The sequence below is a fragment of the Alnus glutinosa genome, chromosome 5, assembly GCF_958979055.1.
Source record: "Alnus glutinosa chromosome 5, dhAlnGlut1.1, whole genome shotgun sequence".
Taxonomy (NCBI): Eukaryota; Viridiplantae; Streptophyta; class Magnoliopsida; order Fagales; family Betulaceae; genus Alnus; species Alnus glutinosa.
This window is the reverse complement of record NC_084890.1, coordinates 4,968,237-4,988,789: the sequence shown is the minus strand read 5'-3', so window position 1 is coordinate 4,988,789 and position 20,553 is coordinate 4,968,237. Positions and strand designations below refer to the sequence as shown.

At 37.1% G+C, this 20,553-nt stretch overlaps 2 protein-coding genes and 1 pseudogene across 3 annotated transcripts; all 3 read right to left on the bottom strand.

Moving 5' to 3' along the window:
* Positions 1-254: 254 nt before the first annotated feature.
* LOC133869310 (uncharacterized) lies at positions 255-7,284 on the bottom strand. 2 transcript variants are annotated; one of them, XM_062306265.1, is made up of 3 exons: positions 7,124-7,284; positions 6,360-6,528; positions 255-4,362 (listed from the first exon to the last, which is right to left on the bottom strand). In XM_062306265.1, the coding sequence occupies exons 1-3, from the start codon at positions 7,235-7,237 to the stop codon at positions 671-673; spliced, it is 3,975 nt and encodes a 1,324-aa protein (XP_062162249.1). In that variant the 5' UTR covers positions 7,238-7,284; the 3' UTR covers positions 255-670. The 2 variants fall into 2 exon arrangements, with proteins under 2 accessions (XP_062162249.1, XP_062162250.1); XM_062306266.1 differs by lacking the exon at positions 7,124-7,284 and having other exon boundaries at positions 255-4,358; positions 6,360-6,479.
* A 3,573-nt stretch (positions 7,285-10,857) lies between these two features.
* LOC133869324 (BTB/POZ domain-containing protein At3g22104-like) lies at positions 10,858-13,332 on the bottom strand. The gene is made up of 3 exons (XM_062306297.1): positions 13,085-13,332; positions 11,557-12,663; positions 10,858-11,256 (listed from the first exon to the last, which is right to left on the bottom strand). Exons 1-3 carry the CDS (start codon positions 13,154-13,156, stop codon positions 10,858-10,860), a joined length of 1,578 nt encoding a protein of 525 aa, XP_062162281.1. The 5' UTR covers positions 13,157-13,332.
* Positions 13,333-16,100: 2,768 nt separating this feature from the next.
* LOC133869319 (cysteine-rich receptor-like protein kinase 10) lies at positions 16,101-20,143 on the bottom strand (annotated as a pseudogene).
* Positions 20,144-20,553: the final 410 nt, after the last annotated feature.

Here is a 20,553-nt window from a genome sequence, read left to right as displayed (position 1 = left end):
CTCCAGCTGCAATTACTTCGGCAAGAAGTAAGCCCGACCCAAATAATTGTAATAAGAACATGAAGCCAGACTGGTACAGTTAAAAATAAACCAGCATATGTTAGAGAGAGAGAGAGAGAGAGAGAGAGAGAGAGAGAGAATCAATTTCATGCTCTATTCTTTGGAAGATTGACCAACGATTCAAAGCAAAATTAAGCTATACTACATTTCAAAGCTTAGCATAACAATTTTTAAACTTCTAATTAAAAAAAAAAAAAATCAAAGATACTTGATTTTATTAAAAATAAAATAAAAACCATCTCCTTGTTTATCATCACAAATTTGAACAAAAACTACAGTACATAACAATTTTTCTAATTCCTCCCTAGAGCTGGACAACACAACAGGGACAAAGAGGAAACTCGAGTGAAACAAGAAGAACCTATCTAGAAGAACATCTTCATCTTTCATAGAAAAATTGTTAATCTCTATAATTATTGTACACTTTTTCAATTGCCAATCGTCAACCTAAATAACAAACACATGCGCGCATGGAAGAGAAGATTCTTAAAAACCAAGCATATCATCCAGATTCAGAGTTATTTTGCCACAGCAACTTCACCTACAGAATGACCCGAGCTTGCACAAGGGAGGATTTCACAGCTTCAAAACAGGATATATCCTTATTTCTTCATTGTGAAGCCAAGGAATTCAGCTTCTTTTCAAGAAGTTTGGCATGCCGAAGAGCATCCAAGGCCTCACCTTGCTTTCCTGAACGTTTCAACTTTACAGCCTTTACCTTCTCTGCTTTGATCTGTTCTTCCAATTGAGTTCTCTCTAGATTAGAATTCCCACTTTTACCAACATTGAGTTTCAGAGGCTCTCGTCTTTCTGGGACGTGTGACACCACTGTATTAGCATCTTCCACGCCAATCGCTTTTAAGGCCGATAACAGTTGAGGATCAAGAAGATCCTCAACAACCACATCATCTACTGGTTCTAATTTACCAACAGAAGACCCTGCAGAATCATGAGCAGCCAACTCCTCCAACTGGGTTTCAAGTGCCTTGGCCAACTCAGACTCAGCCTCTGCTTCTTCCATCCGGCCTTCCCTTCGCAGCTTGAGGGCCTGACGTTTGTGGCTAAGAGATTCCTGTTGCAATTTGAAACGATCACGACTCGACAGTGGTTTCGGAGCCAAATTTGATATACCCTGCTCCCTTTTTTCAACAAAAGGAACGTTAGAAGTAGACAAATCACTAGGACCAGTTTTTGGCTGGGGATTGTCCTCCAGACTCTTCTCAAGCAGCTTTGCCTGACGAAGTTCCTCACGAGCTTCTGTCAATTTCCCTTCTCTCTTTAAAGCAACTGCTTTCCTCTTATGAGCCAAAATTTCTTGCTGCAGGGAGCTGTCATTTTTGACAGAAACAAATCCCTGGACTGAATTTGCTTTATGTATATGTGTCTTCTCATCTGCATTTACCATTTCTCTTTTCTCGGTTGTAACATCATCCTTGCTTCCAAGATCTTCTTTGGGACTTGATAGGGATCCCAAACGAATAGCAGGACTAGTAAGAGATGAAACATCAGAACCAAAATTTAATTTCTCCACTTGCCTTTCATCCGACTTTTGAGAAAAACTCCAATCATCACCAGTCAGCAGATCCTTCATGTTCAAAGACTGGCCAGGTGGAGAGACGTAACAAGTGCCTGCTGTTTTGTTGTTTTCCGGAGGACTAATTTTACCTGAAGTACCCAATTCTACACAAGATGGATTTTTTTTCTCAGTGAACTGAGAGATTACTGGAATCAAGATACCAGAATCCCAAAAGGGAGGATTAACCATGTCACTTTCCGTTTTTCCTGAATCCACTGATGACTGAAAAACTTCGTTATTTAGACTCGCCACTGCTGGGGCTGACCCTTTATTTACTTCCACTGCATCTTTGGAATTCCCATCGTTTTCATGAGTAACCAATAACTCAAAAGGCTCAGGTCTTTTATGCTCGGAAGCATTAACCAAAAGTTCCTTTTTCGGGGCTTCCAGATCTTCTAGCTGGGCTTCTAGTACCTTAGCGATTCTCAATGTTTCCTCTGCTTGTTCTGTTTCTCCCTTACGTCTAAGAGCAAGGGCCTTTCTTTTCAAACTCAAAAGTTCCCTTTGGATTTCTCCCTTACTTCTTGGTGCTGCAACAGGAGGGTCAGAAGAGGATCCAATTACAGATGGATCCATAGTATGTAAGGTATTAATATCAACTTGTTTAGGCCTCTCTGGCATGGTTACAGGTTTAAGTTCGTTCCGCCCCAGATTCTTTAGCATTGAGTGTAGTGCTGGAACTTCCCCTTCATCTCCTTCCATCACTGAACTCTCAACAGGCGGGTTGTAGATCTCGTTTTTAGGCCTATTAGATTCAATCTGAACTTCTTCCTTTGGAGCTTCAATCTCCGCTATCTGAGCCTCTAATACTTTTGCATTCCTAAGAACTTCCTCTGCCTCCTCAGTCTTCCCTTGGCGTCTAAGAGCAAGAGCCTTTCTCTTTAAGCTTAAGAGTTCCCTCTGGAGTTCAGCTTTACTTCTTGATGCCCTGACCAAGACATTTGGACGGGATTGAGTTGAAGGAGACTCACTTATCTGCATAGAAAGATTATCATCTTGCTTAGAAGGTTTGGATGCAGAATTTGCGAGCTCATTGTCTTCATCAGTCCAACCTAAATTCTTAAGAAGTGAAAGATAGGTTGGGTCATGCATATCTTGATCTGTTATGTCTTCTTCGCCATCTCCTTCTCCAAGTGGAAGAATTTTATTGATATCAGGATGTTTGTATGACAAATCTGGGTCTTTACTACCAACAGTAACCTGTGTAGCCTTCCCCTTCAAAGCATTATCCATCTGTTCAAGCTGATGCTCAAGAACCTTACCCTTTTTCAATTCTTCTTCTGCCTCATCTAATCTTCCTTCCCTTTTCAAAGCAAGTGCCTTCTTTTTCAATGTCAGAAGCTCCTTCTGAATCGTTAATCTACTCTTCGGTGCAAGTCTGGGATCACCATTTTCCTTTGCATTAACATCTCCATCATCAACCTCTGTTGAGGTAAAAAATTTATCAGCCAGTAGAGAAGTTGAGTGTTTCTGAGATACTGTGGGATTCTGAACAATAAAGTTATCCTTTTGAGACTCAAAGCTTTCAAGGTCCCTTTCAAGAAGCTTTGCCTTCTTAAGCTTTGCCATTGCCTCTTTAACATTACCTGCCCTTTTTTGATTAAGAGCCTCTCTCTTCAAATTCTGAATTTCACTTAACATCGCTTCTGTGTCAACAGGAACAGACTGGTGCAAAATGTTTTTTGGATGACTAGAGTCTTCAGTCCAACCAAGTGATTTCAAAGCATCAACTATTTCAGGATCCTCCATATCCTCATCTGTCACTTCAAAATTACTATCAACAATAAAATCATCAGAAGGGCCTACAATATGATCAAAATCAAAACCATGCTCTTGCTCATATAGAATTGACAATTCTTCTTTATTATTGTCCATACTATGGATTAATGCAGAAAGCTCATCATCAGAATCTTCAGCCCCAGCCAAGAGTTCCTCTTCTTCAAGTTGTTTCTCTAAAACTTTGGCTCGCTTCAATTCTTCCTTGGCTTCTGCTAGCTTCCCTTCACGCTTCAACATGAGTGCCTTTTTCTTGAGAGCAACAACATTGGTCTTGTCAATGCCACCACTAACCTCATTTCTGTTAGTCTTCTGAGAGACTTCTCCAAGAAGAGACAACAGTTCACCCTCCAAACTCATACTTGCTGGCTTTTTATCTTCATCATGGAAATCTTTATCAGACCATCCCAGTTCTCTGAGTTCAGCAGCAAGGTCATCCTTTTCTTTGAACGAACGAGGAATGATCTTATTTTTTCTCCCAGATTCTTTAGGGTCATCTTTATTCTGGATATCAGCCATGTTTCCAGAAGATAAAGCCCTTTTACGGCTTTTTCTTAAGTATATTTCCAAAGCCTCAGCCTGCCTCTCAAGCTCTTTCCCTCTCTTAAAGGCTTTGAGAGCTTCCTCTGACTTCCCTTCTCCTTTCAGAATTCTATATGTATTTTTCTCATCCAAAGCTCGCTGACGCAATTCCTCAGGACTAGCAGATCCCATCTCACCCTTTGAATGATTAGGTTCATTGCGAGAAATACTTCCATGCATTTCTCCTCCCCCATCCAGAGTATCAACTTCTTGAGCATTTGAACAGGATGCACTGCTAGTTGCCCTTTGAATACTAGAAACAATCTCATTGTTTGACTCCTGCACCGATGAAAAAGATTCCTCCCGCGCACTACCCAGAATCTGATTCAGAACTTCATCCTCATACTTTGAAGTCAATTTGGAACTGCCTGCACAAAAGGGTATAAACATTGAGAACAGAGCTACAATTTAATAGTGAAGTAATTCTAGTACATTTTATAACTATGTGAAATATTGCAAGATAAGAAAATCTAGCATTATAGTGATGGATGACATAACTAAAAAAGAAAGAAAAAAAAGAATACATCTGGCCAATATTTCTAACCCCAATTGTCAAATGGGCAGATAATGTAGCTAACAAAATAGCTAACGATCAGAACATATAGGATGTAGCTAGCCAACAGGAAGAAAGTACAGAATCAAAAAATAAAAAATGAAACAAAAAAGTGAGATGAGGAAGTACAGAAAACCAGGAAATAAATCCAGGGAGGTCCAGGGAGATAATCCTTTTGAAAATGTGAACCAATAAGATGGTAGTCTGGAAACCCAGAGTAACTATCCAGTATAGCAGTTTGTGTTGACAAATGCAGGTGCTCCTCATAAATATCTATATTTACAAACTTTTCTATGGAAGATGAGAAACTAAAGAGTTTCAATGAACACTTGGACTCACAGATATTCCATAATTTTGCACAGCATCCAACAAATTTCTGATCCTCCTTCCTTTGGGAAAGAAAATTTTAAAACAAGTATGCAACAGCTTAACTTGTCTAAACTGGAATTTTCCATTGCTATTCACAGTGAGCAGAACAGTTTCTCAAAGTATATTAACCAATCTATTAATTCGATATATACCTTTGCAATTAATAACACCATGAAAAAATACAGGTAATATAGCAGGTCATAGTAGGACCAACCTCAATTGCATAGAGATTTAAAGTATTAAAAACAAAGCAACAGATAATTTATAAGCTTTGAAAGAGTGATAAATGAGAAAGGGTCAGGGTGGGGATCAAATAAATTTTGCGTGCCCCAGATTTTAGCGCTGTTCAAAAGCCTGAAATTCCGAAATCTGACCTGCATCCAACCCGATCAGGTCAGCTTCCAACAGAAGGCAGGTCGGATTTCAGAAGTTTCTTTTTAATTCTGAAAAAGTTGGGTCGGAAGTCAGAATATGGGTAGAATTTTTGACTTTTTCTGACCCGACCCAACTTTTAAAAAATAATTCTTTTATAGTTAAAACGGCATCGTTTTGGTGAGTATATATATGATATTTTTGCTGAAACCCTAACCCTCGTCCCTCACTTTGTCTGTGTTGTAGACTCTCTCAAATTTACTTCTTTGTTCCCTGTCATTTCTCATTAGTCTTTTTCTTCTTCCTTCTTCGTTGTCTTCGTTCTTCTCTAGTTCACCGCCATTTTCTTCTTGAAGACAGAATATCCTTTGTCTTTGGTCTAAGTCAAAGAACAATTAGTAAGACGAAGACGAGAGATCTTCGATTCTTACTCATCTTTGCCAAAGGCAAAGAGATCGTCATCCAACGAAGAACATCTCTCTGTCTTTGAAGAGACGAGAGGAAGAAGCAATAGATTCTTCGACATTTTCTTCGGGGGAAAGAAAAAAAAAAAAGCAAGATTTTTTTTTTTTCATTTTTTTGAGCTTGTCCCAACTCCGACTATCTGACCGACTCCAACTCTGACATATCGGGAGTTGGAGTCGAGTGGGAAATCACCTTCGTCAGAGGTGGCATCAGAGGTTTTCCAACTCCAGTCGAGGTGGAAGCCAGAGGTGTTTCTGACACTGTCCAAGCTAGTGCATAGCCCTACCAGATTTTTAAGGCCTAATTAAGCCTATATATGTGAAATAAACAAAGAAGAAAAGTGAGCATATGCTTCTTGAAATGAGGCAAGACCATGCAATTGGTGGCTCGAACTCGGAAGGCATAAGAGGCGTTTCCAACTCTGTTGGAGTCATTGCACAGCCCTACCAGATTTTTAAGGATCTAATTACAGCTAGATATGTGAAATGATTAAAGAAGTGAGCATATGCTTCTTGCAATTAGGCAAGACCATGCAATTGGTGTCCCAACGGGGTATACGTGCAATGCAAGAGAAAAGAAACTAACAGCCTCCAAATATGAATATACCTCTCCCAGCTCTACCCTTGTGCCCATGTCGCATCTCAAAACGAGCGGCGTCTTCAAGTTTCTTACAAGGCTCGCATATGCGCACAGGCGAATCACCTTGTCCGCGCAAAAACATCCTTTGCTGAGTACAACTGTTGCAAAACAAGCCCCCACACCTTCGGCAGTGATGCTGAAAACCCAGAATGCACATCATCAAGAATTAGCAATGACTAAAAATAAACATTTTATTGGGTCCCATTAAAAGCTTAAAATGGGTATAAGGAAAAATCAATAAACTTGTAACAAAAATCAAAGCTCTGTACAGCTCTGTCACCCTTAATTGGAAGCTCTTATTTAACCAATTCAATCAAATTCAAACCTGTAGTACTGTACTTCTCCATACTAATCAAAACAAACATAAACTAATCTTTTCCAAATATAACTTAAAGAAAGCATACTGGACTAATATTTCCCATCCACTCAAACTACAGATTCCCCCATAACACAAACAATCATGGGTTTCTCGAAAAATAGTCTATGCTTCCAATGTATCCTTAAAACCATTAACTACCACCAAAATGAGGAAAAAGAAAAGAGAAAAAAACAACTGCACTATAGCCTAATCATGGTCGAGTTCATACTTTTAGAACCAAAACCACAAAATTCACGACATGGGTCTTGAAGAAACAAACAAATTAGTCAAATATTCGCTATCGGTTAATGGGATCAGAGGGGGAAATAGATATATAGATAGATATAAGAGGGAAAGTCAAACAAAAACAAACCTTGCGATTGATGAAGGTGAACTGAGAATTACATCCCTGACAGTGCGAAGAATCAACCACCCAATTGTTCCCTCTCAGTGCTGGCTTTGCCGGCAACCCGATCTTCTCTAACATCTCCGCTTTCTTTTTCCGGGAAAGTATTATTCGCAGGAAAAGAAAATCCAAGAGAAAATCGCAGCTGTTTCTGTTTTATAGTTTTATTATATTTTTGAAAAGTCCAAGGCTTTTTTTTTTTCTACTTTCGGTTTTCCAAAGGCTGTGAATGCCTACTATAATTCGACGACGGCGTTTCAAGAAATGGGCCTAATAATTGGTCCATAACGGTCCCATTCTGGGCTTGCGTTCGTTCCATAAGCAGGCCCATTATAATCAATTTATGCTTTCCAGTTACAACAAGCAATCACGAGGCTATATATCACACTATTATTCTATTATACTAAAATGATATTGTCAATTTATCATTAGATTAATTCATGTTAAAAAAAAAATTAATAATAAATTAATAATGTCACATCAGCATCAGAGATAATGTTAGAATAATGTTATGGCATATTGCATTACCAGTCATAAAAATAACCAATCTCGATCTTTTGGCAAGCAAATGATCAAATTCAAAGGAAAAAGGACCATAACATAAACAGGATTATCATAAGTTTAAGAACTGAAGAATAATCTATCAAGCAATTCTTGGGTTTTTGTTTGCTTTTATTATGGCTCTGTAGAAGCTGCTTAAATTCTTTGTAGATTGATATCGAAGCATTTTGATTGAAAAATTAACTGAATACGAACTAGGTCATGTGGGCAAGAACTAGGTCAACCGATGACTTTTGTCGTCAAACAAGAGGCCTGAGATTGAAGCAGGCCTACATGCCCCCCATTTATTACAAATGTTCCTCAGAGTCAGAGCTCAGCTCAAAAGGAAGAAGAAAAATTTTAGACCAGCTTTTGCTAAAGTAGCAATTGCAGCTGTAAACTAAAGATCAAATAAAATTTTCCCAGAGTCAACAAACAATTTATGACTTGATTCATCGGGGGCCCTCTCATCTGTCTCTTCTCATCCTCTCTGGTTTCTCTTCTATTAGCCTATGTTGGGAGGAGGGAAGAGATGAAGAGATGGTCTCTTCGCTCGTCTCCTTCTTTCTCTTCTTTTAAAGAAGCTTTTCTAGTCTTTTCCACTTCTCACGTGGCTCTATATGTCGTTTTGTGCAACTTATTCGGCCCAAGACTTCAACTTCGACATCACGGCTCCATCTCTGCGCTTGTCTTCTTCTCGCCAAGCACTTCGCCTCCTTCACCATCTTGATAGCCCAATTTGTCAAGGATTTGAGATTGGATTTCTTAAAATTTAGGTTACTTTCCTCCGACAAGTACGGCCACACACACGCCCTTTCATTGCTTTCATCGGCATTCCAGCTTTCCATCGCCATTAGCCTACGCCCATTCCAACCTCCCCTTGCCGACGCATGGATCTCACGCGCTAGTTGGTTCCAGAGCCTCTCCATCTTCCCCCATGCCTGCTGCTGAAGCTGTTATTATTATTATTATTATTATTATTATTATTAGGTTTTTTTGCTGTTTTTATGTCTTTAGGTTATTGGACTGTATATCTTGGTTCCTTGACAGTAGGCTTTGGTCTATTGTATGTTTTTTCCTCCTCAACCTCCTCTCGAATGTTGTTGTAATTTCAGCGTAGCATTGGTTTTGGTTGGGTGGAAGCTCTCTCGATGCCCCTTCATTATTCCACAATGCTTTATTGATTAAACTTTATTTCTCAATGCAATTTCAAAACATGCTTTTAAAAGGGTAATACTAGTCATATTTTTATCTCATAATTATTTCACGATGCTGATGTGACAGTTTCAATCACTCCTTAAATCAATTATTTTTAATATATATATATATATATATATATATAAGAGTTGATTGAGAATGACACGTTAACATTGTAGAATAAAAATATGGTATATAATATTACGCACATTAATATGATTAGCACCAAGGAGTCAGAAAATACTAATGGCTTATAGCATGTTTGAGATAGCGGTGAGATATAGAACTTTTATTTATAGAAAAATCTTGAAATAGTTTTTTATTTTTAAATAATAATAATAATAATAATTTTTAAGCTTTAGCTTTTTTTTTAGATAAAGAAGTTACTATAATTTTTAATTTTTTTTGTCAAACGAATGTAATTTTACTTTTACTGCGAGTTACAACCTACAAGCATAAATAATTGATACACACAATTTTAGCTTTTTGCAGCCAAAACCCTTGGAAAAGGAGACGAAACCGTTTTCCAAGTTACATGGAGACCACACATTTTGACAATGGAGTCCGACCATTTCGAGGTTGAGTGCCTCATCATGGGCTTAGGGCCTAATTGCAGTTGCAGACAAACGGTGGAAAAAATTTCCTTTCAAAGGGTTTCTTAACTTTGTCAATCCACTTAATGCTCTCTGCTTCCAATAAATTTTGGAAGACTAAACAAACACTTTTATCAATATCGTGTTTCACTCTTAGAAAAGTGGTGATAACAACTAACAAGGATGTTGGTCCATGACTCCCTGCTGCTCAAACTATAATTAATAGTCACACCTGCCTTTTTTATTTCCACTAAGTTAAATCATTTGGCCATTGACTATCTCCTTCCCCGAGCAAGTTTTGAACGATTCAACACAGAACATGAATTGTTTTCCCTTATCAGATTTCAAGTGCACGCCCCCCCAAAAAAAAAAACCTAGTCCTCGTAAATCATGTTGCATTTAAGTCTTTCATCACAATACGAGGACATGACAATTTTGTTCACCTTGGTTTTATAAGAACAAATAGGCCGGGATGACAAAAAGCTTTGGTTTTTGAAACTCCGTTAAGCTGTGCGTATTGGTCCGGGGTTCTCATATTAACGTTGGTGTTAGCGAGCCCCACCCACAATGCGCGTGCACTTTGCCGCGTTGGTCGCTGACGCAGTCGGCGGTAGACTAGGAAATTGGTGTGAATATTCTTTAGAAACATCCATTCATATTTAATGCCCCCATTCATGATGCTCGGTCTAGGGAACGACATAGATGCCCACATTGTCTCCATTAGTACTTCATTATGGTTTCAAATTATTGTCACTCAATTGGAGGAGGAGGAGGACAACAAGCAGGCGTTTTCACCTCACAATTTCACGTACTAAAAGTAAAATTTTAAACCAAATGGTAAAAATGTATTGTAATTTTACTATAAACGCTTAATTATGCTTTCAAATCGCATGTTTTGAAATCGTAAATCTAAACTAACTCTTAAGCTAATAATAAATGAAAAATTTAATCATTTAATTAAAAAATCGTTATTTTTTCAAACCAAATGTTTCAAAACCCCTAAATCAAACTCTACTTAGATTATGATTATGATTATGATTATGCCCTTCAAATCTCTCTCTCCCTTCTCCCCCTTTGATCTCTCTCTCTCTCTCTCTTTAAAACATAGGTCCTGGATTTGCTGCTTATTGAGTTATGTAAACTCATTTTTTATTATCACAATTTCAGAGTGAGTGCAGGTAGTAATTAAGTGTTAATTAAGGCTCGTTTAGAGCTGAGAACGGGCAAGCTAGTTGGCCTTTTGATTAGGGACTGTGCACGAAATAAGTTGTTTTTGTATCTTTTGAAGACATAAAACAATATAAACAGACCATGATGTATTATAAAATTTACACACAAAATTGGGAAGCAAATTTCCAACTTTTTTTTTTGTCATGAACAGAGTTTTGGTAAGGATCTAGCATTGCTTAGGATAGGTAGTCTTGATCTCATCATGTTCTTCATATGTGTCTGCATTGTCCCACGAACCTTCTCCAATTCCATCACCTTCCAATGCATTCCTTGCAAATCTGCTCTAAGCTTCTCAGTATCACTTGAAAGATGGAGCTTTTTATTATAAAGAAGGATTTGCTCAGCATCCTTTTCCTTACTTAAATTTTCGTGCAGTAATCTTTTGATCTTGGATTGTTCTGTTATAAGGGCTCTTTCCACTGTTTCTGAAGGAAACTTTGAGTTCCGAGATAGATCTTTCAAAGCTTCTGGTGAGAGCTTCTCATGGTTGAGTGCACAACAGATACTTGCCCTTTCTTCTTCACACAACCCTGCATGAACCTGTGCAAACCTAAAGTCAGTACAAGCATTGAAGTTCTCAAAAAAAAAAAAAAAAAAAAAAAAAACACAGATTACACCACATTTTCCACTAGGAATATTAAAGTTAGTTATTATCATGCCACTTTAGTCTATATTTTCAAAAGGGCTGAACAAACTCAGAAACTTGACTTTTGAGTGCTGAAAATTTGAGATAAGTAACAGAAATTATTTGTTGCGTGTCTTTGATTGCATTTCTTGTAAGCAGGGAAGAAGCCCTGATTTTATCTCTAGATAATGAAACATTGCAAAAATGCAGCATACCTCTAGAAACAAGTCCATGGCTTTGTAGATATGATCATCTGATTCTCTAGCATAATCTGGCAACACTAATAATAAAGCCATAAACTTGGAAGGTTTCAGATGGGAATCCGGGGCCACTTCCCCAAGGTACAAATCCATCAAATTGGCAACCTTCTTTAATCGAGTTGTCGATGACAAACAGCTGCATTCAATGAGAAATGCTTGTACAAGCCTCAAAACCAAATTAACATCATACGAATAGTCCCTCCCATGTGGAGATGGAGCAAGCAGATAATCAATTGTTGCTTGATCCAGCTGCGAACCCATCAAACTCTCTATCTTGTTTTTGTAAAATTTGCTTATTTTCGAGCCCAAAGCCACTCGATAAATTTCAAACAAGCCCTTGCAACAAAGAGAACTCCTATCAAGCAAACAAAGCAGAGTGACTACAACCTTTGTGGTTTTGTGCTTCTCAGCTGGGGCTGCACCAAGACATCTTGATTTGTGGTAATAGAAGAGGAACTTGGAATTTATAGCTTGGTCGAATTTCTGGGAGACCATTGTCTTAATTACCTTGTCAATCATATCAACGTTCAAGAACAAAAAATCTTCAAACCACCAAGGCAGTTGAGAAGAGTTGTTTTTCAGCTGGCTGTCGGTGCTTATTGTATCACAGGAAAATTTGCAGCTAGAATTGTCTGAGGAACATGCAAATGGGCTTGCAACAACACTAGGCAAAGCAAGCCGTCCTATAAGACAATCCAAGATATTCTGAAGCATGACTGAAGATTTTGTGGCGGGAAGTAAATCTTGGCACTGTTTCAATGCTTCTAGGAGCTCAGACCAAGTCCAAAAGATGCTCCCTTCAAGAGATTTCTCTGTTTGTTCTATTAAATTGGGTTGACTCGAAGCATTACTTTCCATCCCCAAGAAATTAGCAGCACAGTTTAGTAGAAGAATGTTTGAGTGGATTATTGCTGTTCGGCCATTATTGTAGCAAAACCTTGCCACGAGCTCGAAACCCTCTGCGCCTCCTGGAAAGTCTTTGAATATCACTTTCAGTTTCCTTGTGCTTCTCGAATTACCAATTAATTTGCTAAATAAACCTGAGAAGGATACAAGAATTTTCTGCAAATATTGAGACAGATCAGAAAGCCAGATGGTTAATGCAAGAAAGAAGATAAGAAGATCGTTAAAGAAATGAAAACAAGAGATTCATACTAACATATTCTTTGATTAATGAACCAAACAAGAAAACTCGTTCACAAGACTCAACCCCCTTGACATCTTAGAGATTGAGTGGCTACAGACACGACAGAAGCTTTCAATTTCATCAACCAAGATTAGCAAAATTTTCTGTAACTATTGACAACATATTGTGAGTGGCATTAATGAATAGAACATGCTGAAGTCAATCACCAACTTATACTTAGAACCAAGAAAATCTTTGCTTTAAGAGCTGAAGAAGGTAACTGACATGCTCATCAGTACTAAAAGTAGTCAACTTTTAACAGACATGAACGGCAAAAAAGAAGAAGCAGGGTGTTACCTTGTGCACCATGAAAGTTTCTTCGCCATTTACATCCACTTCAAGATCACAGCACCCTTCCATATTGTTCATATAAAAAACTGTGAAAGCCCACCTCAAATCAAACGTTCATGCAACTTGAAAAGGTTTGTAAAAGATGAAGAAGCTTTTCAGACTGATCCAAAAGGAGAAAAGGGGATACAAAAGAGTCGCACACCAAGAGAGAAGGAGAAATAGTGGAAAGAGGTGTTCTTGAAATTGCTGTTGCTTTGTCAATGACTGGCATAGAGACAATGGAGGAAGTTAGAAGCGACCAAGACATTTTAAAATTATCTAAATAAAAATGTAGATTAACAAAGATTCTATGAGAGGCCTGACCCTTTATTGGAAATAGGAAAGCAACCGCTGGGAAGCTACTATTCAATCACAACAAATAAACATTGTGACCAAGTAAGTAAATTAATAACGCTGTACTTATTGCATTGATTTTTTTTTTTTTTTTTTTTTTTTTTTTTTTTTTTTTTTTTTTAAAATTTTTGTAGTGGTTATATGTACCTCACTTTAAAGGGTAAAGTTTCTAGTCTATTAAAAATCAAAGCATTCATACAAGACTGGCAATTCGGGTTGATAGGTAGGGTTCGGAGCGACCCACTTGACCTACCAACCAATTAAAAATCAATCCGAACACAGCCCGCACCCTCCAACTCAAGCGCGACCTACCCCAACCAGTTTGACCAGCCTATTAAATGGGTCTCCCTGTTGGGCATGTTTGACCTGTTTGGTATAACCTAATTCGTTTTGACCCGTTTCAACTTGTATTTTTTATATAAAATATATATATAATTTCATAAACAAGTCAAGCGGGTCGACCCGTTTATTACACGAACTTGTTTATGCCAAGCCCTAACCCTTTAATATCGTGTTAGGTTCTTGATTCGTATAAAAAATTATCAGTCCTACATTCACATCTAGCTCATCAAATTTTATTCTAATAATCACATTTTTTATTTTAGCTACCCCTTTTATTAAAACACCTACATTTTACTCTCTCATTTAGTTATGTTATTATATTTAAAATATTATTTCTTTATCAAATTTCACTATTCTCGAAGACAAAATAGAATCAAATTGTTTTTTTATTAGTTTATTTATACATTTGTTGAGTTGTAAATTTGCTGAGCACAGAGCACCTAGCAACTAAGCAGATTTATTTTTCTTTTAGCTAAAATGGCAAGCTAGATGATACTACTTTTTTGACCATTTTTTCTAACCTTTGGCTAGCCCAATAAAAATGCCCTAAACTAACAAATATTCAAAATATACATTACATTTAATATATTGAATTAGAAAAGAAAAAAAAAAAAAAAATTCCCAACTCACGTACGTAGGAGGAAAACTTTGTCCCATAGCATACTTGTGCTGCACAAATAAATTAATGAGAATGGATTAGAGGATATGTCCAAGATCAGGACCCAAAACTCCGACCATCTTCAAGGTCAAACAAATTTTTTTTTATTCCACGTGATAATGCAAGATTGAGCCAATTAGCCGTTTCCTTTTCCGTCACTTGTGCCTCCAATTTTCATAGTTGCTCGACTCTGAAAAGTGAAAAGTACCGTTTAGAGTATTCCCATCAGGTTATGTATATCTAAAATAATTAATTAAAACTCGCTTTATTTAGTTTAACTAATAAGTTTTAAAAAGCACTATATATGCATTCGATTATCTATTATTAACTTTATATTCTTTCTTTATTTTTTTTTATTAACAAGTTCGCACCAACTGTTCTAGAAAGATCGAACAACTCGAACCACACCTAGAAGCCAGAAAGATAATCAAGCAAAGATGCCTTCCTGGCTTCCTCTTTTCTTCTTCTTTTTGTTCATTCAAGTAAATATACAACAAGCTAGTAGCTAAAAATCCCATTCTCAGACAAATTTTCGATGATCAGGCAGGTCTGATCTTTGACGAAAGTGCCCTCGATGGATTTGGAAGTTTCGTAGTCCTTGACCTCCTTGCGGCACATGAGCATGGAGGTATTGTGGGAAACGGAGACGCACGTAGTGATGGGGAGGGCGGTGTAGGGGACGCCGCAGACGACGTCGTAGCAGGTGGAGGCGGGGAGGGAGGAGATCGATTAAGGTTTGGGAGATTTGGGAGAGGAAGAAGGGGTAGGAGATGATGAGGTGGAGGTCGATGTAGATGGGAGGAGAGACCTTGTACCCACTGTGGATGCATCTGATTGTTTCAGTTGTACGTTGAGCTAGGCCTCAATGTACGAGATTTCTAAATATTTTGAAGCAGCGGCAGCCCCCTAGCTCTCTCCAGTTTTTTCATACTGGTAGGATTTTATTTAAATGACGAGAGCCAATATCCGAGAGAATTCTGTTAGGAGAAACTTCACAAAACTTTCATGAACTTTCACTTGATTTGAAACTACTCTCAAAGTTTAAGAATTCTCAATTTCATCCATCGAACTTCTAATTTGATACAATGTTTCTCTCTCCATTAGGGTTTGATGTTAAATCAGATGACAAAAGGGATAAAATAACCTTTATGCCCTTGACACTTTTGTAAAATTTCAATTTTTTTTTTTTTAAAATTGCTATCTAGAGTGGGTCAAGCCTCGACCCAACATGGGTCACAGCAAACCCACAGCTAGGTCACCACCAAACCTCGTTGTGGGTCACAGGCGTGACCCCACTATGGCACTATAGGTCACCTTGTGACCTAGCATGGGTTAGAGGACCTGGCCGCAGGTTGGACCAATGGGTTAGCCCATTTGTTTTATTATTAAATGGAAAAAAAAAATGAAAGTATTTAATCATTTTACATGAATTCGTTAGGATTTAACATTTGACCCTAGAACATGTAACTAGAGGGCTTTTAGTTTAATCATGTCGATCTTAACATATTTTCCATAACAAAATGAACCACCATTGTCATGAAATTGAAATTGAATGAAAGAAATAACTCAATATATCATTAATAACAATATATTTTATCTTCTTAAATGGATAACTCTTGGCATATTTTAGTGATGATATAGCTCAGTAATTAAAGCCTCATTTGCCGAGGCTTCAACAAATCTTCTTCTAGATTGATCTAACCGCATCGGGCTAATATTTTGCTCCCTTCAAGACGACATGTCTGATACAGTGCTTTTGCCCATAAAAAATGCAGGTTGTTTTGGTACTGAAAGAGTGATAGAGTCGTCATTAAGCATAAGAAGGACCGAAGCCATTGTTGGTCTGTTAGCTACATTATCTTGAACACATAGTAACCCAATGTGGATGCATCTCAATATTTCTGTTGTTGAATTGGCCCTCATTGTGGGATCTATGAGATTTAAAGCTGTCCCTTCCCTCCAATTTTTCTATGCCTACAAAATAGATAATTACGTGGGTAGACAATATCATAGAGAACATTAGTTTATTTTCTCAATATCATGTGCCACTTTTGAGGCAAAAAAGAAATATACACAAATAATTATACTTACATAGCTAAGAAGGCCTTCTTGACTCTCTCCCTTTCGGAAAGAACTGATTTTTGTCCCACTCACTATCTCCAAAACTAAAACACCAAAACTAAACACATCGGATTTTACTGAAAAGCATCCGTGTATTACATATTCTGGGGGCATATATCCACTACATATAAACATCAACAATATCAGTTTAGATTGAATGATAATATACCTTTTTCATATTTATATTTGAAAATTTCTTTAATTTCATCTTATTTATGGGAGAAAGATTCAATCGTTTCCACATTGTTATGACACAAAGTAAATATTAGTGTTACATAGCATGTTATTTATGATTATTTGCTCTAAACCTACATGGATATACTTACCAGGTCCCCATAACTTTTCTCGTATTGCCTTGACTTTGATCTAGCACAAACAATTTCGCTGTGCCAAAATCTGAAATTTTAGGATTCATATCTGCATCTAATAAAATATTTCCAGCTTTTAAATCGCAATGAATAATGCGAAGTTGAAAATCTTCGTGAAGGTAAAGAATTCCTCGAGCAATGCCTCCTATAATTTTATAGCGTCTTTCCCAATCCAAAACTGCACGCTTGATTGGATCTACATATTCATTCAAGCATATGATTCGATCTGTTAAACCAATATATGTGGAGGACTAGGCATTTCAATTATAAAACTATCATGAATAGATTCTAACATTTAAGTAGATAGAAGTGCAACCATACCAAATATGAATTTGTCGAGGCTTGAATTAGGCATAAACTCATAGACTAGAAGCCTTTCATTTCCTTCCAAGCAAAATCCTATGAGCCTTACCAAATTCCGATGTTGAAGCCTAGCGATTAACTCAACTTCATTCTTAAATTCAAGATTTTCTTGGCAAGAAGGTTTGAGCAGCCTATTTACAGCTATTTCTTGTCCATTTGAGAGTCTACCCTGAAAAATAAAAATATTATGACCAACAAAAAATGATATACTTTTCTAATTCACCTTGTAAACAGCGCCAAATCCACCTTGTCCAAGTTTATTTGCATTTGAAAAGTTCTCTGTAGCAACTTTAATTATGCCAAAGTCAAATTGCAGCGATTCATCACTATAGCTACTAATTTCATCCTCGGCTTCTCCTAATCGAAACAAGTCAATAAACATGAATTAGAGTAATGCATTGCCTAAAGAAGACTAAGGCAAATGATATTATGTGCATATTAAAACAAGGGGTTCTACATAATTGATCATCACCGAAAGCCAATGTTCCCATACTCTAAACAGAACAATAGTTGTCTTCTGATGTAATATTGTTTGATTTTTTTTTTAGAAGTTTTTAAATCACCAATTATCCAAAAAACTTAACGTGTGGGATTCATGTTGAATATTCTAATTGAAATGAGCGCAAAACTATGAGAGTCAAGATTCCAACGCATTACCCACGTTCTAATATCATGATAAATCATCAATTATCTCAAAACTTTAAACGGTTAAAAAGAGGTGAATTTTTTTATTTAATTAATACTTGAACAGATCAAAGTTATCTAGAACACTCATCTTTCAGCTAGCTACCTTAACGTCTAGAATTATTGATTTAACAACCAATGTCAGCTAGATTTTGTTTTAGAAATGTGCTATACATCCTTATCTGGTTCTTTCTTCTATCATTTTTTGTTGACGTGACATTGCCAATTCATCTTTAGATCAATCTTAAATTTTTTTTTTTTTTTTTTTAAAAAAAAAAAAAATCAAATAGTAAATTGACAATGCCACATTAGGGAGGATGATGTAAGAAAGGATAAGATAACACAAAGTAGCATTTCTTTTTATTTTATAACAATCTCCAAATATGTCATGTTTTATGTAGAATTATTAAATTATTAAATTTATCATTTTCCATCAACTTGAACTTTTGAAACAAGTAGTATTGATTCGATGTGATGTCAAAATTGATGTCATAATTTGAACATTGACTTTGTCATTAATTTGAGCATTGGTGCTTAATTAGTACTTAAAGGAGCAGGTACATCACTAACTGCAAATTGTCTAAAATCTGTTATAGACAACGAAAGATAAATCAATTTCTGACTTACTTTCAACTTTCTTCCCTGCCTTCCTCACTCTTAAACAGAAGTAGCAAGCGCCGATGCAGATGATTAGTACAGCAGAAACAACAGTAGGCACGACTATAACAATTGCAGATGGAGACGAGTTACTTTTCTTTCCTGCAAACACCAAAACTCTACTTTTGTTAATACATTCCAAATTTGGAATATGCATTAACAATCGATACTGAGAAATGTAATCACAATTAGAAGTACTTTTGGAATCTATCAATTTGTGCACCAGACGTAGATAAAGAGGGGTAAAACAAAAACTCCCTATCAGCCAAAAATTGTTATGGTTTTAAAGGGGTATATAGGATGAGAAATATTGTTTACATATAATCAACTTTTTTGACATGTCAATTACACATTGTACCGATTGGCATGAATTTCACAAAAATTCAAATAGCTTAAAAGAGGGAGGCGTTCCAAAACCTACCCGCCCCAGATAAATGATTAAATTCTTCATCCCAACTGTTTGGGGCAAGTGAATTCAACATATCCCTCCCCTAAACTCTTCAAATTTTACAAAAGTTATTGCAACCCAAAATACAGATATAGACAGTTTCTGAGTATATATGTACGTGTTGAAACAACCTATATATAATTACTCAATGCCTCCTTGGTCAATTTATGTATGCATATAATTTTATTTTATTTTTATGAAAGAAGTTATGCATGAAGCATGAGTACTATACCTTGTGTTGGTGGAGGTGGTAGTAGCGGTGGAGGAGATGCTGGTGGCACTGGCGATGGAGGTGGCGATGTTGTCTCAATTAGTAGTGTAAGGTCATAGAAAGCGTATATCTCAAACCGTAAACCACAGCTGGGTGTTTCATATCTCCCTCCAACCATTCCAGTACGAATAAGTCCCATTGTCGCCAACAGACAGTTGTTGCATTCTAACTCCTCCAAATCCGGAGTGCACTGTGCAAGTGCATATATTGTTTGGAAGGCAGAGGCAGCCACTCTCCCCGCAGCAAACTTGCGAGTAGAATTTCCTGATGAAGTGCGGCTTCTTAGCCCATCTAACAAGGTTCTTAGTGCGTGGTTGAACCTTTCTACGTCTGATGCGTTTTGGACAACGTAAACGATAAATGAAGGCAGAGATTCCATAACGCCAAATATATCTCTGTTTGAGTATCGTAGCATACATGTATCGGGCCATGTGATTGCCTCCTTCTGGTTGGGACAATTCTGTAAGAGATCATGACTGGACGCGTTGACACAACTACGGCATTCTTCCGGTGAAATGTCTGCTCTACAAAGTGCAATCGCGTTTACTTTGTCAGGGAATTCTCCGGCGGAGAATTTGTAAAATCCGTAATCAATTTCGGTGTTGGAAGACATGGAGCCCAGGACGCTTTTGAGGTTTTCCCCATAGGTACTGTTGCTGGTGTAGTTACCACCACTACTGCAGATATGCAGGGCAACCGTGGGAGTAACAGGATGTATGAGAATGAAGCAAATGAACAAAAGTAATCTTGAAAAACACATCTTCCTTGTTCCTGGTCAGTGATCAGTCTGTAAATCGGAAGATTTTTAATCAAGAAACCGATATATATATATATATATATATATATATATATATATATATATATATATATATCTATTCCGGTTATTTTCTTATTGAGAAAAGAAGTAATGGACTTGCGTGTTTGCCGAGTTGGAGACTTCTGCTGCTTCTATGTTCAATATTCCAAGCACCCAATTAAAGACCAAGACGTTGAACATTTCCGAGTCAAGAAAACCTTAACTCAAACTCTTCCTTCAACACGTTTTGAAATTGAATTAGGAGGTGAATTATGAAGATTAGATTCAAACTTATAATCTTTCAATATGTCCACAGTTTTTAAAATATTGGGAGGTGAATTATGGGGAAAAAAAAATTGAACTCAAAATCTGTG

What these genes read in the sequence shown, in the direction of transcription:
- LOC133869310 (XM_062306265.1), bottom strand. Translation starts at nt 7,237, where the DNA reads ATGTTAGAGAAGATCGGGTTGCCGGCAAAGCCAGCACTGAGAGGGAAC. An exon ending in TCACCTTCATCAATCGCAAG is followed by an intron (nt 6,529 to 7,123) that starts GTTTGTTTTTGT and finishes CTGGGTTTTCAG; the next exon opens with CATCACTGCCGAAGGTGTGG. An exon ending in CAAGGGTAGAGCTGGGAGAG is followed by an intron (nt 4,363 to 6,359) that starts GTATATTCATAT and finishes CCTTTTGTGCAG; the next exon opens with GCAGTTCCAAATTGACTTCA.
- LOC133869324 (XM_062306297.1), bottom strand. Translation starts at nt 13,156, where the DNA reads ATGAACAATATGGAAGGGTGCTGTGATCTTGAAGTGGATGTAAATGGC. An exon ending in AAACTTTCATGGTGCACAAG is followed by an intron (nt 12,664 to 13,084) that starts GTAACACCCTGC and finishes CAATATTTGCAG; the next exon opens with AAAATTCTTGTATCCTTCTC. An exon ending in CCATGGACTTGTTTCTAGAG is followed by an intron (nt 11,257 to 11,556) that starts GTATGCTGCATT and finishes AGGTTTGCACAG; the next exon opens with GTTCATGCAGGGTTGTGTGA.